General features: G+C 46.2%; 2 protein-coding genes and 1 long non-coding RNA gene across 4 annotated transcripts; 1 reads left to right on the top strand and 2 right to left on the bottom strand.

Moving 5' to 3' along the window:
• Positions 1 to 482: 482 nt before the first annotated feature.
• On the top strand, positions 483 to 17,158 carry CCDC78 (coiled-coil domain containing 78). The gene is made up of 15 exons (XM_083414124.1): positions 483 to 698; positions 1,358 to 1,489; positions 2,309 to 2,395; positions 3,427 to 3,606; positions 3,904 to 4,056; positions 4,273 to 4,323; positions 5,968 to 6,056; positions 6,333 to 6,411; positions 8,088 to 8,213; positions 8,847 to 9,052; positions 10,202 to 10,376; positions 11,153 to 11,196; positions 12,580 to 12,646; positions 15,476 to 15,576; positions 16,257 to 17,158. Exons 1-15 carry the CDS (start codon positions 621 to 623, stop codon positions 16,381 to 16,383), a joined length of 1,695 nt encoding a protein of 564 aa, XP_083270250.1. The 5' UTR covers positions 483 to 620; the 3' UTR covers positions 16,384 to 17,158.
• Positions 13,912 to 15,481, bottom strand: LOC310664756. The gene is made up of 2 exons (XR_014505052.1): positions 15,359 to 15,481; positions 13,912 to 14,160 (listed from the first exon to the last, which is right to left on the bottom strand). It is a non-coding gene; the product is annotated as an uncharacterized lncRNA (long non-coding RNA).
• LOC310664741 (adenine nucleotide translocase lysine N-methyltransferase-like) lies at positions 17,152 to 26,036 on the bottom strand. 2 transcript variants are annotated; one of them, XM_083414296.1, is made up of 6 exons: positions 25,978 to 26,036; positions 23,426 to 23,589; positions 22,407 to 22,511; positions 19,975 to 20,115; positions 19,678 to 19,728; positions 17,152 to 17,822 (listed from the first exon to the last, which is right to left on the bottom strand). In XM_083414296.1, the coding sequence occupies exons 2-6, from the start codon at positions 23,585 to 23,587 to the stop codon at positions 17,634 to 17,636; spliced, it is 648 nt and encodes a 215-aa protein (XP_083270422.1). In that variant the 5' UTR covers positions 23,588 to 23,589; positions 25,978 to 26,036; the 3' UTR covers positions 17,152 to 17,633. The 2 variants fall into 2 exon arrangements, with proteins under 2 accessions (XP_083270422.1, XP_083270423.1); XM_083414297.1 differs by lacking the exon at positions 25,978 to 26,036 and adding an exon at positions 24,876 to 25,958.
• Between the last annotated feature and the right edge of the window lie 680 nt (positions 26,037 to 26,716).

The following is a 26,716-nucleotide window of genomic DNA, read 5'->3' as shown; positions in this document are numbered from 1 at the left end:
TCTTTTCTTTTTTAAAAAAATCATTTTTATTAAATTTTCCACTTTAACAATCCAATCAAATCACATTAAATATTCCAAATTATACATATACATATCAAATAATCTGAATATTCTGCCAAATTATAAATTTTTAATAGGACTTCCCATACTTCAAGTTCGGAGGGTTCTGATCATCTCATACTTCTACTGCTTTTCAGAGTCACTTGCGATGGTTCCTCTAATTCTTTCTGTTGTTAACCTTCCTTCTTTCACAGCCTCTTGAGTTGTTCCCACAAGCAAGTTAAAACAAGCAGTGATGTGTTTCTGTGTGGATTTTATGTCTATGATCCCCCTCTATAAGTAGCACACATTCAAGACTGCTGGATTATAACAAGGAATTGACCAAGGCCTCCTCCGATCAAATAATAATCACAAATAACACTGAGCCTCTCATTTGCTCCACCTTGTTAAGGTGAAAGCCACACCCATTAGCAACCTGAGTTGATAGCAACCCTTTCCTACGTAGGCAAGATCAATGGGCAAATACATTGTCTTTCAGATACACTCCTTTTTGCTTTCATCTGGGTTTTCTCCTCTTGCAGCTGAAGCTCCAAACCCTCCATCACCAACTCTTGGACCGCATGGACTTTGGGAATGAGACTGAGAGCAGCCGTCTTACTACCTTCCGAGAGCAAGTTCAGCGCCTCAGCAATGAAAACGTAAGTGTTTCGTTTCAAGGAAGTCTTCTGCTGCCTTCCTGCTCCCCATAGCCTCCACCTTTTCCCACCTGGTGCCTTAGAATCAGAGACTCACAGAATTGAAGAATTGGAAGGGACCTCAAGGGTCATCTAGCTCAACCCCCAGCAATGCACAAATCACAGCTAAAAAGCACCCATGACAGATGGCCATCCAACCTCTGAGATGGCTACTGAACCTCTTTAGTCCTTATTGGACTACAACTTATTATTATTATTATTATTCAATATCATTATTTATTATTCAATATTTATGATTATTTCTCTATTTACTCATAAACATTGCTCAAAGTGACTTACAAACACAGTAGAAATAATAATAATAATAATAATAATAATAATACAAAATGCAGTATATTAGGGGGGAAGGGGTTGTTGTGTTGTTGTTTTTTAAAAAGTGTATATTAGGCAAACGACACACAAAAATGTATTTATTAGGACAATTTGGTACTAAAATACGGATGAATTTTCATAAGGACTCCTCGTCGCCAAACAAACTGATAAGGAAATTGAATTTAAGATTTGAAATATGGGGAAATGAGATAAATTGAATTGGACCAATTTGCCTGTTGTGCCTAGTCTGAATTTCATGGGCTGAATATGTTTTCCTGCCATTCATGCAGGTTCAGCTGCAAGACAGGAACGAGAGGCTCTGCGCCAAACTTGGGGAGCTGCAGGAGAAAATGGGGCAGGTGGCTGGCTCCAAAACCGACTTGTCATCAAGACTGGTACATAGTGAAGAGGAGAAACTCAAGGTGAGGCATAGGGCAAGGTCCCTGCTGCACAGAGACAATTAATAACACATTGCTTCTCTCCCGATTACATCCATTTGTTCAAAATGCTTCACACACGGTGCCTTAGTCATGGTTATGGCAGCCTTGCGAGGTAGACCAGGCTTTCTTTGTAAATCCGGGGTGAGAAAACAGTGACTCTCAGACCCTAAATGCTGTATTTTTTTGTATTTTTTGTATTTACACACTGCTTTTCATCCCCAAGGAGGGCAGCAAACAAAAATCCTAGTTAAAAACAAAAAACCCCCCAAAATTATAAAACAGATAGAAACACTCTAAAAACAATTCCAAAAAAATCTAAAAGCAGTGCAGACAGGGGTGGACTTTTGTAATATGGTGCCCTGAGCGAGGACAAAATTTGGTGTCTGTCCCTAAATATTTCTTATTTTCACAATAATTCCCTTTGGAACAGAGTTTATTAAAAGTGCCCTTCCCCTTCTCACTTCCCATTACAGTCATACCTCGGGTTGAATACGCTTCAGGTTGAGCCCTTTTGGGTTGCGTTCTGCGGCGACCCGGAAGTAACAGAGCATGTTACTTCCGGGTTTCGTCGCTCGTGCAGGCGCAGATGGTCAAAATGACGTCACACGCATGCACGGAAGCAGCTAATCACGACCCGCACATGTGCAGTCGCGGGTTGCATTTGCTTCAGGATGTGAACGGGGCTCTGGAACGGACCCCATTTGCATCCTGAGGTACCACTGTACGTGCATGCTCTTGTGCACGCTGGTTTGAATCCATTTTTAAGCATCTCCGAATGTTCTTATGTTGCTGTCCTCTCAGATTTCCAAGGACTTCGTTGATTTCCAGATTGAGACCAACAAAATGAGAGAGCGTCACGAAGCAGAAACCTTTGAACTGAAGAATCTGGTAATTGACATAACTTTTTGTCATGTTTATTCATTTCCATGGGCCTACGTTAAGTGAAAGTTCGTGGACTCCCAACCCATCATTTTCTTTATCGTCTCACCGCATGACGGTGCCCAAGATTCTTTGCATTGGAACCAGGGACAAGGCTTAGTAGAACCAGATGCAGAAGCTGGGATGAGCTATAGTAGTCCAGGGTCCCAGGGGATTGAAGACCTGTTACCATTTCTGCAGCAGCTTCCTAAAGCCATCCAATCAGCATGACAGGGGAGCTTTTGAGCCTATGAAACTGAGCCTCCTCACCCTTTGTGCTGATTGGAGCCAATCAGAGGGAAAGGAGGTGAGTCAGCCACTGAGGATTGGCTCCAAGGGTCACTCTGAAGAGCAGGGCTGGCCCAGAATGGCCCACTGGGGTTGGCTAAGAGGGACAGGGCAGGTAGGGCAGCTAGGAATGCTGCCAGTCAGTGTAGACTATACTGGGCATGATGGATCAGTGGTCTGATTCAACATAAGGCATCTTCCTAGACAATCCTGTTCACATTTATTCTAAAGACCCCTCAAATTCTCTTCCCCCCCAAAAAAGTCTTTAGAACATAAGTAAGATCTTGCTGTGCTCTAGAAAGTACAAGTTCAGTGATAGGGAGTCTCAACTGATTGATAGACAATTGTTACATAAAACAGGACGGGAAATAACGGTCCTTGAGTATGTATATATATTTCTTATGCCAGAGTTCTAGGACAAATCAGATATGGCTGGATATGTGAATATTATAAAATGAATCTGCATTTGTTTCAGTATATTTATCTTTAAATATAAAAGCCACACAAAATCTGCCATCGTCATCTTCATTTAATTTATACACCGCTGAATTCCCAAAATGGCCTCTAAGTGGTTTCTAAATGTAAAACCATTTGCAAAAAAAAACGCCAGCTATGCTGAGCATCAAAGGCAATGATCTTTACAAATCTCCCCTCTCCCTAAGCTTTGTTATGACAGTTGCATACATTTCCCTCGCTGTAATTTGCTTTCCCAGATCCTGACCCTCGAGAGCCGTATTCTGGAGGTGGAGCTCCATGATGAGAAGACCACTGGGGAGCGCGATGCCTTACAAGAGCGCTTGAGTGCCCTAGAGACCAACCGCAAGGAGCTGGCAGACGAATATCTTGTTCTGAAGAGCAATTATCTTGCACTGGGCAAGGAACACGAACAGGAAGTATGGGCCGCTCATCTTCCGCGGAAACCTTCTTCATCCTTGTGCAATCTAGATGTTTTGGACTACAACTCCCATCATCCATGGTTGGGCCATGCTGATGGGAACTGTAGTCCAAAAACATATGGAGGGCACTACGTAGTGATGGTTGTAGAGGCTGTAAAGGGTTTTATACACCCAAAACAGCTCCTTGAACTTCTAACACGTAGAAATTGATAACTGGTCAGCTCGTAATAGCTGGCTTCCAACCCAAGGGATGGCCTGCACCTCCATAACACACTTACCTGCTTTGCTTTGTAGGTCGCTAAGAATGAAGAGCTTAGCAGAGAGTTACTGAACTTGGCCAATGCCCGAGGCAACAGCCCCAAGTCCCAAGCTCAAAACAACAAGGATTCTGTGGAGTTGGAAAGGGTGCGAGCCTTGGTCCACCGTCTCTCTGCCCGCAAAGTGAAGGTATGCATTTGTGGCCATCTCAGGGACCCTCCATGTGCTTTTTATTGTGTGTTCATGATAGCATGCGATCCTGCTCTCCTTGCTGTTTGTCACTGCAAGAACAGAGCCCTGCACTAGACGGGGCTTTGGTCTGATGCAGCTGGATCTTCTGATGCCCTTATCTCTTTCGTATGCAGAAATCTAATGCGTTCTGTCTTCTGTGCCTTCTTGCCATAGCCAGAAGAGGTGGTGGCTTCCGAACATGAACGGCAGAAACTGGAGAGAAGTGTGAGTGTGCGATGGTGATTGTGCTGTGCTCTGAAGAGAGGCGCGAGGGAGGGCGGGATGCCAGGCAAAGCATTTTGGTGCCTGATAGAAATTCAAATCAGTTTGCTCCTGCAGCCAATTGGAAGCCGTGCCTTGGTTTTTGAACGGTTCCAGGAGTCAAACAGACTCCCGGAACGGATTAAGTTCGACAACCAAGGTACCACTGTACATTAGAAAAGAAATCTGCACCTAAATTCACTGGAATTCTCATGAGGACTTTTAAAATGAATGAATGAATGAGTGATTGAGTGTTATTGTTATATGGAAATGTGCAGAGCTGAACTTTAGATTTGGACAGCAGTGGAGCTTATGCCCGTGCTTCCCAGGAAGGGACCGCTCCCAAAGGGGACGTAGTGTGGAGGGTGCCCTCCCAGGCACGGGATAGCCGCTCAGGTGCACGGCACGGATTGGTGTGCATGCCCTGCAGCCAGGGGCGGAGCGAGCCACCGATGGCAGGCATTCGGCCCTCTGCCCGCTGCGACTCCCAAGCCTCCCCCAGCTGTCAAAACGAAGGGGGAAGGGGGGGAATGCTGCTAACAAAGCAGCACAGCTCCCCCCTTTCCCCCGATGGCTCGGAGTCAGGGTAGGCTTGGTAGTCGTGGGTGGGCGGCATGCCATATGTCACCCCCCTCAGAAAAGATATCTGGGGTGACCTGCCCTGGATTTGGATAAAAAGTAATAATTCTCCCCCTCTCACAACACTACAATTCATGGTCATCCAATGAAGCTGCATGTTGAAAGATTCAGAAACAGGTTTTCAAAAAGTCCTTCTTCACAAAGTGCATGGCTAAACTCTGGAACTTGCTCCCGCAGGTGGCAGTGCTGGTCATCGACTTAGATGGCTTTAAAAGAGGATAGGACAAATTTGTGAAGGACAAAGGCTATCAGTGGATACTAGTCAAAATGGCTGTGCTCTGCTTCCAGTTGGAAGCAGTAATGCTTCTGAATACAGTGGTACCTCGGGTTACAGACGCTTCAGGTTACAGACGCTTCAGGTTACAGACTCCACTAACCCAGAAATATTACCTCGGGTTAAGAACTTTGCTTCAGGATGAGAACAGAAATCATGCTCTGGCAGCGTGGCGGCAGTGGGAGGCCCCATTGGCTAAAGTGGTACCTCAGGTTAAGAACAGTTTCAGGTTAAGAACAGACCTCCGGAACGAATTCAGTTCTTAACCCGAGGTACCACTGTACCAGTTGCTTGAAACAACAGAAAGGAAGAGTGCTTTTGCACTCAGCTCCTGCTTGAGAGTTTCCTACAAGCAACTGGCTGACAACTGGGAGAATAGGATGCTGAATTGGGTGGGTCATTGGCCTGATCCAGCAGGCACTTCTTATGTTCTCAATACAGTGGTACCTTGGGTTAAGAACTTAATTCATTCTGGAGGTCTGGTCTTAATCTGAAAATGTTCTTAACCTGAAGCACCACTTTAGTTAATGGGGCCTCCTGCTGCCGTTGCACGATTTCTGTTCTCACCCTGAAGCAAAGTTCTTAACCTGAGTTACTATTTCTGGGTTAGTGTAGTCTGTAACCTGAAGCGTATGTAACCCGAGGTACCACTGTATGTAACTAACCGCTTCTTCTGTTCTTCTCCCACCTCCAAGCTTTTTGGAAACCAGGATCACATCACTGCCCAGATTGAAAAGATGAAAGAAATGTACAACTCACAGCAGCAGAAGTTAGAGGAGAGAGTGTGAGTACGAGTGCCCAGCCTAGCCCCCCACCCCCACCCAGTGGCGTAGCGTGGGTTGTCAGCACCCAGGGCAAGGCAAGTAATTTGCGCCCCCTAACCAGGTAGGGGCAGAGAGCTGCGAGTGCGAGCTCTTCCCCCAGATGTTGCGCCCGGTGTGGCCGGCCCCCCTGCACCCCCCACGCTACACCACTGCCCCCACCCCCTGAGCGAATCAGAGGGTTATATTCTCCGCAAACTTGCATTGGTATTCTGCCGCACCGCTCCTTGTCTCTGCAGGGTGACCCAGGGCAAGGAGCTGCAGGAGGCCAAGAAGGCGATCCGGAACACGCAGCACAAGCTGGCGGAACAGTCGGTGGTAAGAAAACCTTGGAAGTCACAGCTGAACTGCACCGTCAGCAGGATTTATGGATCACTAGGGATGGGGGAGAAGTTCCATTCACATTTCAAGGCCCGTCGACCTCATTTGCACTTTCTGAAAGCAATATGGCAGCCAAAGAAAACAGTCGTCCTTCAAAATGGGCACTTCTCCACATTTTGCAATGCCGTTCTCCAGCCAAGTAATGTGTATGAAGAATGCAAATATTTGGGCAAAGTGTGCGCATATTGTTGAAAAGGACATATAAAAATGCATTCTCTTGGGGAACACTGCTTTGCAAAAATGTGCAGGTTGAGTAAAATGGCATGTATACGTTTGGAGAAACTTGCACTAAAAGGCTGATGGATTTTCATGAGGGTTAAAAAAAATAATGACAAATTTAGGTGGAAATGTGGAAAGCTGAAGACTGGGGGGGGGGGAGAAACAAAAATTGAAAGATTTGCACATCCATATGAACTCCTACAGTCTTTAAATTCTGAAGAGGCTATTGAAGTTTGGGAACCTAAAAGCAGTTTCACGCAACATCCTCAAACGCATAGTTAATACAACGAAGTTGCTTGCCAAATGCCAATGAGTTCCAGTGGGAAGGTGCTGTCACACTGAAGGATCCTTACAAGTGTGGAGCGGACTTCTAGTTTACAGAATGGGCTCTTAATTTACAGATTGCAGGTGTGATGCTTTTGGACAGATGATCTGCCAGTAGCTTGCACCACTTCAGATTGTGGGTGGCAGATTTAATGCTCCTTGACATCAGAAACTTATTCCACATGCAGTGCAATGCTGTGTACACATATGGAAAACATCTAAAGCCAGTATAATAACAAATTCAGGAAACAGAGTAACAAATGAAAAATGAGATGAGCTGAATTTAGAAGCTTTCTCCTTCCTTGTCCTCTTACCTTCTCGTTCACAAATCCTCCTCCCTCAAGGGAGGGATTAATCTGTCGCTTTTGACTTCTCTCAATTTCTCATTTTGTCCCAACCTTCAGTTCAGTTTGCCACATTTCCTCATCAGTTTTTGATTTATTTGTTTTTAAACAGGCCTTGTGAAAATCCCTCGGCATTGCAGGGCACTGTTTTCTAATATACACATGTTCTGTTCTTACTTATTAATTTATATGCCGCTTGATTGCCAAAGGAAGCTTCTAAGCAGTTTGCAAAATATTAAAACTAATTTACACAAATGTTAAAATGCAAACACCCGTAATAATTACACTGTCTATACACTCAAGCAACCCCATTAAAACATAAACATCCCTAATGAAAATCTACTATAGATTTTGGGAATTTGTTTGTTTGCTGTGCATTGGGACACTTCTTAGGACACCGTAAGGAAATTTTGTATGATGGTTCCTGAGAGCAAGGAGCAGGTTTTCATCTAGGTTTGGATACAACTGGATGCCAAGATGGCGGACAGAACCGCTCAAAACTGAATTGACTTTTTTGGTTTCATATTATTCCTGAACAACACTAGGCACTGGTCTACTAGTACATAATAAAACAATCCATTCAAACAACAGCACAGCAGTTGAAACAGGAGGCTTGGGTCAAGAGAACGCCTGTGTAAATAGGTGCAACCTCAAAAGCCGGCAGAATGCCAATACAGATGATGGCATCTCATATTTCAACAAGATTGTGTGCCATTTTGCCTGCAGGTATTACTCTCATCCCAAAGCCAGCTCCAAGAAGTGGAGGCAGAAAATTCCCGGCTTCAGCTGCAGCTGAAGGAATTGAACGAGGAATACAGGTCGCGGCTCCTTCAGTACATCACAGATCTGGCGGTGAGCAGTTCCCTTTTGGGTGGGTGGGTGGCAGATGTGCCAGAGCCTGGATCTTCTCCACCAAATCTCAGAGCAGCTGGTGGTGGTCCAAGCAGTGCTGGGCTTTGATGGCCAAGCCATCTGACCCGGCATAAGGCAGTTTCCTGACTTCCAATCCCAGCCAGGATAGTGGCAGAATTATGGAGCTTGGAAGAGGGCAAGCCCGGACCAGGAAATCAGGAAGAGACAATGGGAAACCTTTCCTGTGCCTGGATTCTTTAGGGTCACTGGAGACTGGATTCCTCACAACACTTTAGTGTGCTCCCATTCCCAGTTTCAAAATAAATGGGCCATGAATGGGGAACCCTCAGGTCTGGAGGAGCCAGTGGACTCTCTATTTGCCTCCAAAGCCACAGCCCTTACCAGCTCTGCTATGCACCTTCTTTGAGTGCTTTTGCCTGGCTGGAATGTGTCCATAAACCCTGAATTTGCATGTGTTGCTCCACCCACTTCTGCCTCTGGTCCCGCCCACCAGGGTAATGTGTCACCTGGAAGGTTGTCCAGAAGGGACTGTGGCGTTTGGTCTGAAAAAAGATTCCCCGCTCCTGTACTGAGCTAACATATGAGACTGTCTCTGTGTGTCTGTGTTTCAAGGAGCACATGGACAGCAAGTCAGTTGCCACTGCAGCAAAAGGGACCTTCAAACCAGCTCACATGAAGCGCTTTGTGGATGGCATGCTGCAGGACATCCGGGCTTCGTACAAGTCTAGGGAGGAACAGCTGGCCAAAGCCACGCGCGGCTACAAGAAACGCCTGCAGAACTTGGTCAAGAGGCACGAGGGCCTGCTCATTGCGTACAGGTAGGGGAGAGGCCACATTGCAAGGCAGCAATCCCGCTAGCACCGGCAGTTATTCCTGCAGTGGCCATAGCATAGGCAAATCCCCTAGTAAAGGTAAAGGGACCCCTGACCATTAGGTCCAGTCGTGGCCGACTCTGGGGTTGCGGCGCTCATCTCACTTTACTGGCCGAGGGAGCCGGTGTACAGCTTCCGGGTCATGTGGCCAGCATGACTAAGCCGCTTCTGGCGAACCAGAACAGCACACGGAAACGCCGTTTACCTTCCCGCCGGAGCGGTACCTATTTATCTACTTGCACTTTGACGTGCTTTCGAACTGCTAGGTTGGCAGGAGCAGGGACCGAGCAATGGGAGCTCACCCCGTCGCGGGGATTCGAACCGCTGACCTTCTGATCAGCAATTCCTAGGCTCTGTGGTTGAACCCACAGCGCCACCCGCATCCCTAAATCCCCTGGTGCCGGTGGTTAAATCCTATCCCTGGCAAGAGGCAATCCCCTAGTGCAGAAAGTTAGACAGTAGAATCCAGACACCAATTGTCAGTAAAACAGGATCTTTATTTAGGCACTGAAACACCAAATATGAGAACAGCACATGCGTTTATAGTTACCAACAAAGGGACAGTTCTGTCTATAAATGGCAATATTTCCTTCTACTAAAGTCTACTGGGTTTCATTGTGAGACATCAAAACTGTTCTCTTCTCCTCCCTCCTGCTTCCTTATAGCAATATCTCCTGCGAACGTGTTGTTCCGTCCTTCTCTCATGTTTTCTTGCAAACACAACCTTCACATTCCAACCTTCACACGCAACTTCAATAATTCTATAATGAATATTACAGTGTCTGGAACTGAGGGAATCCCCATAGTACTGGCAGTTAAATCCTACAGTGGCTTGATCTGTGGCTCCATCCTTTTCGGTGGTTGCGCCTCCCTAAGAGTCGATTCATCAGTTCATCTCAATGCACATGGAAGCTGTCTTTGATGCGTCTAATGAAGTGGGCTCTCTGGCTTATGCAAACGTACATTGAAACTTGCTGAGGACTTTAAGGTGGTGTGTGCATGCGCACTTGTGCTGCGTATCACTGTGAATATATGATTGGCAAATCCACTTCTTTGCCATGCCTAAGGGCTGATCTGTAACCTCTCTGTTTGCAGGATGCAGCGTGAACAGATTCGGTCGCTGGGCAGCCACGATCTGGATCCTGGCCCACCAGAACACCATTTCACCATCACAGACGCCGAGCTGCTGACGAGCACCTCTCAGGAGCTGAACCGGCTGCGGGAGGATAAAGCCAGCTTGGAGGGCCAACTGCATGAACTGCAGATGAAGGTGAACAGGGGTGGACTTTGTTCCCTGGATGCTGGGCCCTTCTAATGGAGGAGCCTCTCTGTTTGGCCCTGGGGCCCTGGCCATGCCCTCTTTCCCCAGGCCACACCCACTCACCAGCCCTGCAGTATTATACTTTTGAAATATACTCGGAGTCGAGAGTGGATTTCATGCTCTTTATTCAGCTCATAGTGGTGAGAAGGAATGGAAGTTTTCCCCACAATATCTGCTTTATATACATTATTTACACAATGGGCTGCATGTGATTGGCTAATTCCGGGATTCTCCTGTAGGCCAATCAGGTTGTGGATTCACTTCCACCTGGAGCTGGATTGGGTGGTTCCTGCAGACCAATCATACTGCTGCATTGTTCTAGGACCAATCAGACTGCTGCATTCTGAATCCTATTGTTCTAGGACCAATCAGACTGCTGCATTTTGGATCCTGTTGTTCTAGGACCAATCAGACTGACCAGTCAGACTGCTGCATTTTGGATCCTATTCAACTCAGTACATAACAACCTTCCTTTCCCCCCCACTGTCTGTCCCTGAACTCTGATAAAGCCCGTTGCTTGTATGGAGAAGGGTGGGTGAGTTTGTTTAGAAACTAGCCTTCTGTACAAAGGTGACATTGATATTCACGGTTCTGCCGCTCAGTGGCATGTGGCCCCAGGAAGGTTGTGCAGAAGAGAATGTGGCCCTCAAACTGAAAAAGACCCCATGCCCCCAAAATGGAAGTTTTGATCAAATCATCACCTTCCCCCCTGCTTTCCCTTACAGGTAAAGTTAAGTCAAAATGCTGGCTCAGGGACATCACCTCCGCAGTAAGTACTGTTTCTTACTGTACATCAGGGCTGGGGAATATGCAACCCTCCAAATATTCTTGGATTCCATCAATGTTACACCACATTGACATAGCATAATACCACAACGGCGTTCCGTGTGCTGTGCTGGCTCGCCAGATGCAGCTTGTCACGCTGGCCACGTGACCCGGAAGTGTCTTCGGACAGCACTGGCTCCCGGCCTTTAGAGTGAGCTGAGCGCACAACCCTAGAGTCTGTCAAGACTGGCCCGTACGGGCAGGGGTACCTTTACCTTTAATACCACAACCACACATCCACATCATGAAACATAACATAGTAGCAGAAAACACCACATCCGCATAATGAAACATAATACCACATCCACATAGTGTAATGGACTTTGGTATGCTGAGATGCAGGCGAGAGAAATCCACTTCCTTTCTCCTGAGTTTACAGCAGCTAACATGACCTCTAGAGGGAGATCTTGCAGCCCTAAACAAATTTCTACGTTAACCGGCACACAATGCATTCCTCCGTTCATACCATCCTTTCTATACAGTCAGAACTCCCCGAACATCAAATGTGACCTATATTTTGCTTATGCAGTCCCCGGACGGGCTACGAAGAACTTTCCCACGGCTTGCCTGCATACTTCCTCGCAATTAGATCACCTATCCTCACGATTTAAGCCACCCCAGTGAAATAAGTGGATTTACCCAGAAGCATAGTAATGGAATTTGCAAATACATAAATGGAAGAGTTGCATTCCAGGGCTTCTGTCCCTCCCTTTCTCACCAGCCGGAGCCCATTGTTTTATAGAATGCTTTGCCTGGTGCAATATGTGGGGCTGTTAACGTGACTTTATATTTGCTCATCTGACCATCTTTTTTTTGGGGGGGGGGGAGATAGTTCTACCAGGGGCAGCCAACATGGTGCCATCCAGATATTGCTGGACTTCTAGCACCCATCCACCCTCTGACCATGAGCCACACTGGCTAGGGCAGATGGGAGCTGGAGTGCAGCAACATCTGTAGGGCGCCATGTTAGCTACTCCTGAGGGTCTGGGCAAGAGATAGAGCAGCCTTTGCCAACCTGGTGCCCTCCAGATGGACATTAGGTCATCTCATGCTGATATCCAGTCATCTAGTTCTCATTTGTCTTTTTCAGGAATGATACTTGATAGTGAATTACTTGTGCCCTGCAGGAAACATTCTTAATTTCATACCATACTGGTGCCCCCTCCAGATATTTTGGGCTACAATTCCCAGCCAGTTTGGATGTGCTGGCTGTGGATAATGGGTGTTGTACACCAAAAACATATGGAATCTGACGAGTCACATGAAGAAATGGATGGCTTGCTGACAGGGCTCTTTCCAGTTCCCTTTTGCTCCTTTTTCTTTTCAGCACGCTGGACGAGGCGGGCTGGGCTGAGCTCCGGAAACAACTGCGAGAGTTCACTCAAACCACACAGGTAAAACACTCTGGTAACACAGTAAAGCCAATAGTGTCAATACACTGTGTGTGTGTGTGTGTGTGAGAGAGAGAGTGTGTGTGTGAGAGAGAGAGAGAGAGAGAGATCATATTCTATACAGTGGTACCTCGGGTTACATACGCTTCAGGTTACATACGCTTCAGGTTACAGACTCCGCTAACCCAGAAATAGTGCTTCAGGTTAAGAACTTTGCTTCAGGATGAGAACAGAAATCGTGTTCTGGCGGCACAGCGGCGGCAGGAGGCCCCATTAGCTAAAGTGGTGCTTCAGGTTAAGAACAGTTTCAGGTTAAGTATGGACCTCCGGAACGAATTAAGTACTTAACCTGAGGTACCACTGTATTCATATTCTGCTGGATCAGTTCAATGACCCATCTAGTCCAGCATACAACAATTTGTACCCCGCCCATCTGACTGGGTTGTCAGTTCTCAGTGGCCAACCAGATGCTTTTGGGAAGCCTGCAGGACTTAAAACTCAATTTAAGTTATGCGTGCAATAAGGATTAAGTATGGATTTCAATTCATACCTGCTCTTTCTTTCCCCCTTTCAAGTAACTTGAAATATCCCATCCATTATGAACGGCACATATTTTCAAATAAAAATTCCCCCTTGAAACCACAGAGATATGTTGGTATAAAGGCCAAGCAATGGTTCCTGAATCTAGACCTGAAGTCTAGAACTAAGGCCCGGGGGCTGGATCCGGCCCAATCGCCTTGTAAATCTGGCCCGTGGTCAGTCTGGGAATCAGCATGTTTTTACATGGGTAGAATGTGTCCTTTTATTTAAAATGCATCTCTGGGTTATTTGTGGGGCCTGCCTGGTATTTTTACATGAGTAGAATGTGTGCTTTTATTTAAAATGCATCTCTGGGTTATTTGTGGGGCATAGGAATTCATTCATTCCCCCCCAAAAAAATATAGTCCGGCCCCCCACAAGGTCTGAGGGACAGTGGACCAGCCCCCTGCTGAAAAAGTTTGCTGACCCCTGCTGAAGGGTGTTTGGCAGTCTGGGTCTTTGTGCTGTTCTATTCATCTGCCAAAAGCACAAGGCCACAAAGCACAGCTAAGCGGCAGAACATCTACTTTGCATCTGGGGGGCTCCACACTGGCTACCTCTGTTTAATAGGACAGAGTGGTTTTGGTACCGTCCTTGTTACTTCATTTTCATTTATTAATTTTTACACTGCTTAATGCCATACCAGGCATCCGAGAACTTGGAAAGTATAAAAATCAACCACAGAAGCATTAAACTATAAGAATCCATAATTAAAACACACAGTAAAACAATCCCATTCAGAGAAACATCCATAATCAGAGCAGGCAATTCAACAATCCCATTGAAGCAGCAAAGTGATTAAAAACACAAGGCAGTGATATCAAGGGAGCGCCTGTGTAAAAAGGGGCATCTTCAAAAGCCAGCAGAATGCCAGGGCAGATGGGTTGCTCTCATATATCAAGCAGGAAGTGCTGTTTCATTGTTTTAAACTCTGTGAGCTGCCTTATATAATTAATTAATTATTAATAATAATAATAATAATAATAATAATAATAATAATTTATTTGTACCCCGCCCATCTGACTGGGTTTCCCCAACCACTCTGGGCGGCCTTCAACAAAGACCAAAAATACACTAAAATGTCACACATTAAAAACTTCCCTGAACAGGGCTGCCTACAGATGTCTTCTGAATGTCAGGTACCGTATTTTTCGCTCTATAAGACGCACCAGACCACAAGACGCACCTAGTTTTTGGAGGAGGAAAACAAGAAAAAAAATATTCTGAATCTCAGAAGCCAGAACAGCAAGAGGGATTGCTGTGCATTGAAAGCAGCAATCCCTCTTCCTGTTCTGGCTTCTGGGATAGCTGTGCAGCCTGCATTCACTCCATAAGACGCACACACATTTCCCCTTACTTTTTAGGAGGGAAAAAGTGAGTCTTATAGAGCAAAAAATACAGTAGTTGTTTATCTCTTTGACATCTGATGGGAGGACGTTCTACAGGGCGGGCGCCACTACCAAGAAGGCCCTCTGTTTGGTTCCCTGTAGCTTAGCTTCTCACAGTGAGGGAACCACCAGAAGGTCCTCGGAACTGGACCTCAGTGTCCGGGCAGAACGATGGGGGTGGAGACGCTCCTTCAGGTATACTGGGCTGAGGTCGTTTAGGGCTTTAAAGGTAAACACCAACACTTTGAATTGTGCTTGGAAACGTACTGGGAGCCAATGTAGGTCTTTCAAGACCGGTGTTATGTGGTCTCGGCAGCCGCCCCCAGTCACGTCTAGCTGCCGCATTCTGGATTACTTGTAGTTTCCGTGTCACCTTCAAAGGTAGCCCCACGTGGAGCACATTGCAGTAGTCCAAGTGGGAGATAACTAGAGCATGCACCACTCTGGTGAGACAGTCTGTGGGCAGGTAGGGACTCAGCCTGCGTACCAGGTGGAGCTGGTAGACAGCCGCCCTGGATACAGAATTGACCTGTGCCTCCATGGACAGCTGTGAGTCCAAAATGACTCCCAGGCTGCGCACCTGGTCCTTCAGGGGCACAGTTACCCCATTCAGGATCAGGGAGTCCCCCACACCTGCCCACCCCCTGTCCCCCCAAAACAGTGCTTCTGTCTTGTCAGGATTCAACCTCAATCCATTAGCCGCCATCCATCCTCCAACCGCCTCCAGACACTCACACAGGACCTTCACCACCTTAAAAACATACGGGTGGAAAAAGTGGCCTATACAAATAAAATTAAAATCTGCCAGCCTACCCATCTTTTTTTTGTCCTTCCTGCCTCTATGGTTGCCTTCTCCCAACCTCAGGAGGATCTCGAAAAGGAACGGAGTCAGCTGCTGACACGGGCGATGGTGGCAGAAGAGCAGGTAGCCGAACTGCAGGAATATGTGGATAAACACCTTGTAAGGTGAGAGTTCTTTTCACCTGGGTGAGGCTTTAACTGTCAAAATCTTTCATGGGGCGCTCATGTCTAATAATCATACCACTCCAACATTTTCACAAAGCAGGAATGGGCAATATTTTTACAGCCCCAGGGCTGCTTTCCCAGTGACAGCTTCCCCATCCCTGTTCTGGGTGTTGAGTCTCTTCAGCAGCTCCTCTCAGTGCCAAGTTTCCTGAACCTAGGAATCCAGCCTGGTGAAACAGTAATATAGGGCTAGCCAGGCCCTTATTGGTTCCTCCAATCACCTGACCCCACTGGGCTGAAAAACAGTGGTACCATCTCTCCAATTGCCTTATACAACTTGGGCTGGAGGAGGAAACTAGAGGCAATTAAGTTGGGATATAAATGATATAGCCCAGGAAACCACCTAGTCATGAGAACCAGGTGGCCTTGGTCAGCCAATGTCCTCCTACTGTCTCCTACACATAGACTACCAAGCCTACTCTGCTTTCACAGTCTCTCGCCACCAAAGGTAGCCACATGGAACCTCATTACTCAGGCGGTTCCATCCACCTTAGGTACCTGAATTTAAATGTCTGCATTACATTCTCTCCCCACTGGATTTGATCAGGCCCTTGCAGGGAAGGTTTGCAACCACAGCAGAACTGGGTTAACACCGTTTTCACTGTGCTGTTGTGCTGCAGGTACAAGCAGGAGATCTTGAGGCTGCGGAAACTTCTGGGAATAGACAGCCATGAAGAACTAATTGCCAGAGCTTCTAGCCCTCTGGCAACTTCAAAACCCAAGAGGAATTTCAGTAATGAAATGTAGTCTCTGATACCCAAGCTATGGGAAGAAAAGGCTTTGTAGCACCCTCAAGGAGGACTGGCACCTTGGCCTGAACAGCAGGTGGATTACAATGGTTGGCTATATTTCTGTCCCACAGAAGAGACTCCAGGAAGCAAGTGGCTCAATGAAGTCCTTTAAGCAACCATTTTTGTCTTTGGTTTTTTTTAAAAATCTTGTCCTTTGTCTAAGAGGCTCAGAGCTGTTCTTCCACCCATAAGCTACCCCCAAATTATCTTCACAAAAACCCTGGGAAGTAGGCTAGGATGAGAAACCGTGCCTGTCGTCCACCGATAACCATGTTGGAGCAAGGATTTGAACCCTAGTCTGAGACACTCAATTCACAACATCTTGTGAGCTCTTACATTCCAAATGTATTTGCTTCTTCTTTCAGTATTTCCATTGCATTCTCTCTCCCTTCTGTCTTACTCTAACCTGCTTTCATTCTGACATTCAGAGGCTTATTATCATGTTCCAGTGAAATGGTTAACGAAACAAGCCAGCTTCGTGGCTGAACTTGAAAAGTTGGTTTGTTTAGTAACTTGTTTAGTAACCTTGGTTGGAATAAAACCATGAACCCTGGTTCAAATGACAGCCTTTGAAAGCGAAACTAAACTCAGCTGAAGTCCCCACCCCCACCCCGGTTATATGGGAATTACGTGTAACACCAAACCATGATTTAGAGTAGCTTGCAAACCATACCACCATGTGTAGAAATCTGAAGTTGTACCATGTTAGTAAAATAAATTACTATTTGATACATTAATCCTCAGCATCCTGAGGATCACAGTTCTCTTTATTTCACAACCAAAACTCCAAGCTGAGGCATGGCATGGGTTTGCTACCCCAATAAGATCTTAGCAGCCCACTGGACCTCACAGTGAGATGCGTAAAAAAATAAGTGCTGTGAAAGTTCATTACAAATAAATAAATAAATAAATATACAGACTACTCCACAATGAAGAGACAAACCTGTCCCATCCTGCGGCAAAGGTTCTAATGAGTTTCCAGAATTAGCAGGATTCAGGAGAGGAGTTACGGAAACCATGTGATTTCCCTTGACAAATCATCTCATTGTTCCTGCCTCCTTCCCTCCCTCCCTCCCACCCCCCAGTGCTTATAAAGGGCTGTCCAGGCCAGCAATTGGAAAGAAGCAGATTTCACTCTCTGAGCCACTGGAAACAGCCCTTGTCTGTCTTGCAAAGGCGCCTGCTTGTTTCCTAGAGGACACGTTCTTATACCGGGCTTCCCTCTGGTCTGTCCTGCTTGGATTGCCGTACAGTCTTGATATCGTAGGCCCAGGCTCGGTTCAAACCTTCCCCAGCCATGCTGGTGGGTGTCCAGTTGGGGAGGGGGAAGCGTCCAGCCACCACACGGGCCTCATCCGGAAGTTCCACAAGCAGCTTCCTTTCCAGAAGCTGCAACTGAGAAAAGGGAAGGAAAATGAAATATACTCAGAGTCGCCAAGTGATTTCATGCTCTTTATTCAGCTCATAGTGGTGAGGAGGAATGAATGAAAGTCCCCTCAAAGTATCTGCCTTATATACATTATTTACACAATGGGCTGCACATGATTGGCTAATTCCGGAATTCTACTGTAAGCCAATCAGGTTATGGATTCACTTCTATCTGGAGCATGATTGGGTGGTTCCTGCCAACCAATCATACTGCTGCATTGTTCTAGGACCAATCAGACTGCTGCATTCCGAATCCTATTGTTCTAGGACCAATCAGACTGCTGCCTTTTGGATCCTATTGTTCTAGGACCAATCAGACTGCTGCAGTTTGGATCCTATTCAACTCAGTACATAACAGAAAATGCCTGGGTTATTCAGGGCGTTAGTTCCTTATTTTTTAAAGTCTGGAATAAATATCAGCCACTGGTTCTCTTCTATCCTCAGACTGCCAGAGCTCAGAAAGGAGTCAACACTTTTAAGTGGAATCACTCCATTTTATTTTATTTTTTTTAAATAAACATGCCTGTATTCCCTTGCACGGAACATGGGACATTGCTCTTGAAAAAGGGCACTCCCTGCATTAAAGATGGGCAAGCACCACCATCCCACCTTGATTCGGAATTTCCTTGTTTTGTGCAATGTTTCCCTCTTCCAATCTGAGAATTATTTGGGAATTTTAGTTTAGCAAAGTGTCAGGGTCTTTCTAAGACAGGCAGTCATGTTCTGCTCCCTGGCTTCTCACAGGCATCTGGTTGGCCCTTGTGAGACCAGGATGCTGGACTAGGTGGGCTACAGGCCTGATCCAGAAGGCTATTCTTACGTTCCTGAATGTGCTTAAAATAAAAATAAATTACCGTATTTTCTGCTCTATAAGACTCACTTTTTTCCTTCTAAAAAGTAAGGGGAAATGTGTGTGCGTCTTATGGAGTGAATGCAGGCTGCGCAGCTATCCCAGAAGCCAGAACAGCAAGAGGGATTGCTGCTTTCACTGCGCAGCGATCCCTCTTGCTGTTCTGGCTTCTGAGATTCAGAATATTTTTTTTCTTGTTTTCCTCCTCCAAAAACTAGGTGCGTCTTGTGGTCTGGTGCGTCTTATAGAGCAAAAAATACGGTAATCCAAAAGAAAATGGGCTAGAGCCGTTCCAAAGTCCCCCTGTCCATTTCTCTTCAACTGCGGTGAAGGTAAAGATGGAGGGGGGAGGGATGATTAAGTTTTCATTTAAAGGTGATTCTACGTACTTTGCACTTCCCAAAACAATATATGAACCAAAACACCAGTATCCTTTGAGATCTGCATGTCTCTGAATTTTATTGTTTTGTTTTTGCTGTTTTTATGCAACACGCTTAGCATTTTTACACCACTTCATTAAAAAACAACTCTATACACACACACACACACACACACACACAAACACACCACTGCACTGCACTTAATTGTATTTTTATTTTTTTTAAAAAAACCAGTTAGAGGTTTCCATACAATTATCAAGAAAATATAGTTTTAAACAGGTGTTTAAAAACATTCAAAGGGGAATTAAAATCAACAGAACTTTAAAAAGAGATTAAAACACATGTCAACATTCTGCATTGCTGGATAAGCTTGCCTAAGCAAAAATGTTTTATGCAGGAGCCAAAAAGAGTACAGTGAAGGCACCTGCCTGATGTCAACATGCAGGGAGTTCCAAAATTCATTGTAACAATGCCAGTTCCGCAGGTCAACGTCGAGTTGGCATATACGGTGTAAGATGATTCTGCAAGTAATCTGGTCCCAAGCTGCTATGGGCTTTATATATGAATAGTAATAGTAAATAAATATGCTTACCACGCTAGGTGCCAAGAACACAGTGACATTCTTACAGTCTGACAGATCCACCTTTAAGAGAGAGAACCAAGACTACTGGTTAACCTGATCCAATTTCTGAAGCCCAGCATCAATCCCTAGCACCCAGCCTAATACCTACAATTAAAAATATTCCTATCCTGGCCTAAAAACTACCTGCCAGCCGGACTTTGCAGTCTGGCTCATGAAGAGGCTGACAAACACCGGCAGCCAATGTGTCGTGTGTCCTCTCACTACCCCCAGATTATCTACGCAGTTTCATGGAGCCTCTTGTCTCACCTTCCAAAGATCGTCCCGACAGTAAGAAACTTTTCCATAGCAGCCAGCCTTCCAGGCACGATAGCTTGAAAGTCGTAACAGCCATGGATTGAGCTCATAGCCAACAGCAGGTCTGAAGCCTTGCTTGTAAGCCTCTAGCACCTGGAAGCACAGCCAAGGCACTTATTTTATTGACTGCATTTGTGATCCTTAGAAATACAGGAGAGCTGCCTTGCCACAGGTCAGGCTATTTATCCATCTGACCCAAGTGCAGGGAACCTTCAAACTACAACTCCCAGCATCCCTTGCCATTGGTCATGCTTGCTAAGGCTGGTGGGGGGTGTAGTTCAGTAACATCTGGAGAGCCAAAGGTTCCCACACCTGATCTAGCCCAGATGCATCTAGTGATGCATTTGCGAATAAGATTCTAAGATTATTAGTTTTGGGACTCTAGCCTTGATCAAGCATTTCCTCAGAAGCTAACACCATCTGTGAAGTTTACTTAATAATAATAATAATAATTTATTTATACCCCGCCCATCTGGCTGGGCTTCCCCAGCCACTCTGGGCGGCTTCCAAAAAAAATATTAAAATACTGTAATACATCAAACATTAAAAGCTTCCCTAAACAGGGCTGCCTTCAGATATCTTCTAAAAGTCTGGTAGTTGTTGTTCTCTTTGACATCTGGTGGGAGGGCATTCCACAGGGTGGGTGCCACTACCGAGAAGGCCCTCTGCCTGGTTCCCTGTAACTTGGCTTCTCGCAGTGAGGGAACCGCCAGAAGGCCCTCAGCACTGGACTTCAGTGTCCAGGCAGAACGATGGGGGTGGAGACGCTCCTTCAGATATTCTGGACCAAGGCCATTTAGGGCTTTAAAGGTCAGCACCAACACTTTGAATTGTGCTCCGAAACATACTGGGAGCCAATGTAGGTATTTCAAGACCTGTGTTATATGGTCTCGGCGGCCGCTCCCAGTCACCAGTCTAGCTGCCGCATTCTGGATTAGTTGTAGTTTCCGGGTCACCTTCAAAGGCAGCCCCACGTAGAGCGCATTGCAGTAGTCCAAGCCGCAGATAACCAGAGCATGCACCACTCTGGTGAGGCAGTCCGCAGGCAGATAGGGTCTCAGCCTATGTACCAGATGGAGCTGGTAAACAGCTGCCCTGGACACAGATTTGACCTGTGCCTCCATGGACAGCTGTGAGTCCAAAATGACTCCCAGGCTGCGCACCTGGTCCTTCAGGGGCACAGTTACCCCATTCAGGACCAGGGAATCCTCCACACCTGCCCGCCTCCTTTCCCCCAGAAACAGTACTTCTGTCTTGTCAGGATACAACCTCAATCTGTTAGCCACCATCCATCCTCCAACCGCCTCCAGACACTCACACAGGACCTTCACCGCCTTCACTGGTTCTGATTTAAAAGAGAGGTAGAGCTGGGTATCATCCGCATACTGATGAACGCCCAGCCCAAACCCCCTGATGATCTCTCCCAGCGGCTGCATGTAGATGTTGAAAAGCATGGGGGAGAGGACAGAACCCTGAGGCACCCCACAAGTGAGAGCCCAGGGGGTCTGAACACTCATCCCCCACCACTACTTTCTGAACACGGCCCAGGAGGAAGGAGCGGAACCACTGTATGACAGTGCCCCCAGCTCCCAGGCCCTCAAGACGGTCCAGAAGGATGTTATGGTCAATGGTATCAAACACCGCTGAGAGATCCAGCAGAACTAGGAAACAGCTCTCACCTTTGTCCCTAGCACGCCGGAGATCATCAACCAGTGCGACCAAGGCAGTTTCAGTCCCATGATGAGGCCTGAATCCCGACTGGAAGTGATCCAGTGATTTATTACTTAAATCACTAATAGCTGGAGGGCTAAAGGTTCCCTAGTTCTGTTCTACTCTTCCCTTCAGATCCAAATTATTATATATTGTAGTTCTTTCAAGTGGGCCACCCAGCTTCATAGAATCATAAGTTGGAAGAGACCACAAGGGCCATCGAGTCCAACCCCCTGCCAAGCAGGAAACACCATCAGACCACTCCTGACATATGGTTGTCAAGCCTCTGCTTAAAGACCTCCAAAGAAGGAGACTCCACCACACTCCTCGGCAGCAAATTTCACTGTCGAGCAGCTCTTACTGTCAGGAAGTTCTTCCTAATGTTTAGGTGGAATCTTCTTTCTTGTAGTTTGGATCCATTGCTCCGTGTCCGCTTCTCTGGAGCAGCAGAAAACAACCTTTCTCCCTCCTCTATGTGACATCCTTTTATATATTTGAACATGGCTATCTTATCACCCCTTATCCTCCTCTTCTCCAGGCTAAACATGCCCAGCTCCCTTAGCCGTTCCTCATAAGGCATCGTTTCCAGGCCTTTGACCATTTTGGTTGCCCTCCTCAGGACACGTTCCAGTTTGGAATATGCCACCATCAAGAAACAAGCTCGCTGCTCTTACAATTCTGCCATCGCCTGACCCCAAATCCACCATCTTCCCAGAGCGTCCTTTCAGTAGCGACATCACATTCTCCACTTGATTGGCATTTGCTGGGACATACGGCACCTGGATGAGAAGAAGAAAGAGAGGCAAGCTCTGAGTTGGAAAGGGCCACAGAGTTCCAGGGCTAGGGAATATACATGGAATCCTAAAGACTCTAACACAGTCTTTGTCAGTGCTATTTTTCTAGAAAAAGTGGTGCTGGAACTCACAATAAAACCCCCCTTTGTTTTCTTATAATGACAATGGTGCCCACCTGAGAGGTGTCAGAACTGAGTTCCGATTAATTCCGGCTGAAAAAATGCCCTGGTCTTTGCGAACCTGGTCTTTTTTGGATGTGTTAGACTAAAACTCTCATCAGCCTTATATGACGCTGGGGCTGATGGCAGCACAGCCTTGCTAGCACCGCGGGAGGCTCATGGGTGAACCAGACCTTGGAAGAGGAAGCAGCTGACTTGACGTGACTATCTTGTGTTGAGCCAAATCAATTATCTGCCAACAAAGGATTGGGGAACTTGCGACCCTTCAGTTGTCATTGGATTACAATTCTCATCTGTGACCACTGCTAATACTGGCAGTGGTTGTTGGGAGTCCAACATCATCTGGAAGGCCACAGGTTCCCCATTGCTGCCTTAAAATAAGGAAGCCAACATGATACTCTCCAGATGTTGGTGGACTACAACTCCCATCAGCCATGGTGGTTGGGGCTGATGGCAACTGAAGAGCATCACATCAGGGTATAGCATCTGGAAGGCACCCTGATACAGATTGTGATTAAGCATTTCAAATATCTGGCCATCAGAATCAAATCCATGAGTCATTTTCAGTGTGTTTGTGCTTTTTTAAAATTTCCGAAGACCACTCTCTGTCTCATAAGGGAGAGTCCTACCTGCAGAAGTTCCCTCCCAACACAATAATCATGTGCCAGTTAACTGTGCTGCTTTCCCCTCAAATGTCACAGCAAATCATCTGATATGTACCTGTAATTTTAAAGGCACTTTGCGGAATCCTGGCATGAGAATTCCAGCCCACACAACATAGGCGGTCAAGCCAGTGCCTGCTGCAATTTGCAAGAGGTCCCAGACATCCACAGGCTTTCCGTGCAACTCAGCTGCCAATTCTTCAGCATCCTCAGGATCCATGTCTGCAAGGGGAAAACGTAAGAACCACCTGTATCAGGCCGAAGGCCATCTACTCCAGCATCCTGTTCTCACAATGGCTAACCAGACGTGTCTGGGAAGCCAGGACACAGGAACTGAGTGCAACAGCCCTCCCTCCACTTGTGATTCAGAGGCATAATCCAGGCATATGGAGAGAGAAGATAGCCCTCATGGCCAGAAGCCATTGATAGCCCTATCTTCCATGAATTTATCTAATCATCTTTCAAAGCAATCCAAATTAGTCGTCCTCACTACTTCTGGTGGCAACAACCCCTACACTTTAACCATGTGCTGTGTAAAGAAGCTTTGTTGGATGCCCTTAAATTCTAGTATTATGAGGGGGAGAAACATTTCTCCATATCCTTTTTCCACACTGTGCATAGTTTTACACACCTCTCTCATGTCTTCTCTTACTTGCCTTTTCTTGCTAAAAACCCCCACAAATGCTGCAACCTCATGGGGGTGTTGCTCCACTCCTTTTTCTCATTTACATTGATCTTTTTTTAAAAAACAACAACAACCAGAACCCACGGTAGCTTACATAATTAAATTTTGGTTTCTTTTTAAATTCACAATTGAGAAGAAAACATGTAAACGCACACATCAGCATAACATATAAGCCAGTAGAATGTCACTCATTAAAAGCCTTGAATAATAAAAATGGTCTTTAGAGCCCGTTTAAATGCAGGAGGAAGTTTGGCAGAGTTCTACCATTGTGGGTTCATCAATATCAAAGAAGGTACTGCCTCCAATATCTTCCATTCTGATCTTTACTCATAGCTCACTCGGCTCACCAGCCCAGAGGCAAAACTACAACAAACCATTGAGTGCGTTTCATATGTATACTAGAAGCATACACTAGTGCAGTATTATAACATATTTTATGGGACACCATGCCAAAAGGCCAGGGGAAACTGTTTGAATAACAAATACCAGTGATGCGTGCTTTCAGGAAAATTTGGAACCAGGAAATTTCTCGGTTTTGTGAGATTCAAATAAAGTGCATGGTGTTGTTTAAATGTGAAATTCAAACAAATTCAAAGCCTTATGTGGAAATTTATTTTATTGAAAAACTTTTATAATACAGTATTGCAAAATGTGTAAGTTCAGTAGCACACTCTTCTCTGATATTACTAAAACTTTTAAGAAAAGCGGTGAAAACAACAAAAAATTATTAGTGTTAGCATGCCTGAAATATTCATGCTTTCTAGGACGAGTCAAATTGATCGTGTTGATTTTAGATTAAAGTTGCAATTTTATACACATTTACCTGGGAGTAAGTGCTATTGAACTCTGTGGAACTTCCTTCTGAATAGATATGTATAGATGGCATGTATCCATTTCATCTGCTGAATCTGATCTGTAATCACTAACTAGATTATATATACTTTCCTGGGAGGAAGTCCCATTGAACTCAGTGAGGCTTACTGCCAAGCAGGAATGCATAGGTCTGCACTGTAGATTATGAGTTAATTTACAAAACAATAGCATTTCTAAAAATGGACGTTTCCCCCACAGAAAAACATAACAATGCAGACCTTTCCCATCCACGCTACTACTGAATGCCTTTTAAAATCAATTAGAAAAGCAGTGTGAGGCAAAAGACAGATGATCAGTTGGGGAATCCCGAAGTCTTGAAAAAATTATTTGGGAGAAAAGGGCATTGACCCTGTTTCTGTTTCTCAGCATTACCAAATTTAGCAATTTTAACATTAGAATGTCAACCTATGCATCGACCTTAAAGCTCCAGCTGCAAAGGGCTACTTTTAAAAAATCTTCTCTCCTCCACCCACTTCTTCATTACAATTCAATCAATCAATCAATCAACTTTCATTTGTTACCATACGCTACAGAACCGCGGGGGAGGGGGAGGACGGGCCGGCGGGCGGCGGCAGTGTAGTACAGTGGTTATAGAGTTCCAGACTAGGAGCAGGGATACCCAGGCTTGCATCTTCCTCGCCAGCCCGCCGGGTGACCTTGAGCCGCTCAACCTCTTTCTCAATTTAACCCAATCCGAGGATGAAGTGGCCAGGGGGCAAAAGCAATGTTCGCTGCACTGAGATTCATGAACGCGAGGCGGGATGTGTTAGAAGAAAAGGCAGGAAGAACGAGAGCGGTGCCTCTGAGAATGGACAGAATGCACCTCTCTCCCCCACGGAGTAGCTTTAAATCAATTTCGCTAAATAAATAAGTCAACTGGGATCAAGAGACAGGGCAAGTTTCTACGGAAGGGACAGGAAAGCATTGCTCTCCAGCTGCGATCTCGCTCTTTTGTTTCTTTCTAGGCACCAACAAGCCCGCGTTTAGGGCGGAAGACCACCTCCTCTCATCCCCCGCCCCGTATGAGCATAGCACGAAGGCGCCCACTTTACCTATCGCGGAAGCCTGGTCCGCCCAAGTCAGTCCGCTCCTTAGGACGCTCCGTGTGGAAACAGGCACTCGAGGCACATTAAGTTCCGCTAGGGAGAAAGGGGCAGGGATCTCTCTCCGCTGCTGTCACGTTCGCGCCATCCGTTTAAACACTATGAGGCCGCTTTCAGCGCTCATGGCTCTCCCCACCCCACAAGAATTCTGGGAGCTGTAGTTTGTTAAGGGTGCTGAGAGTGGTTAAGAGGTCCCTAGCCCCCCCCCCTCGCAATGCTACAGTTCCCAGAGTCAAGACCTCTTCACAGGGAACTGTGGGAATTGGAGCTGTTTGTGGGGGGAAAGGATCCCTTAACAACTCTCAGTAAAAGTAAAGGAGCCCTGGACAGTGAAGTCCAGTCAAAGGCGACTATGGGGTTGTGCCGTTCATCTCGCTTTCAGGCCAAGGGAGCCGGTGCTGATCCACAGACAGCTTTCCGGGTCATGTGGCCAGCAGAACTTAACTGCTTCTGGCGCAACGGGACACTGTGACAGAAACCAGAGCACACAGAAATGCTGTTTATCTTTCTACTGCAGTGGTACCTATTTGTCTATTTGCACTGGCATGCTTTGAACTGCTAGGTTGTCAGGAACCGGAGCAACAGGAGCTCACCCCGTCACGGGGATTCGAACCACCAACATTCTGATAGGCAAGCCCAAGAGGCTCACTGGTTTAGACCACAGCGCCACCCGCATCCCTCAGTACCC

Source organism: Podarcis tiliguerta (assembly GCF_965153285.1).
Source record: "Podarcis tiliguerta genome assembly, chromosome: 14".
In the NCBI taxonomy this organism is placed as follows: domain Eukaryota; kingdom Metazoa; phylum Chordata; class Lepidosauria; order Squamata; family Lacertidae; genus Podarcis; species Podarcis tiliguerta.
This window is presented reverse-complemented; position numbering and strand designations above follow the sequence as displayed.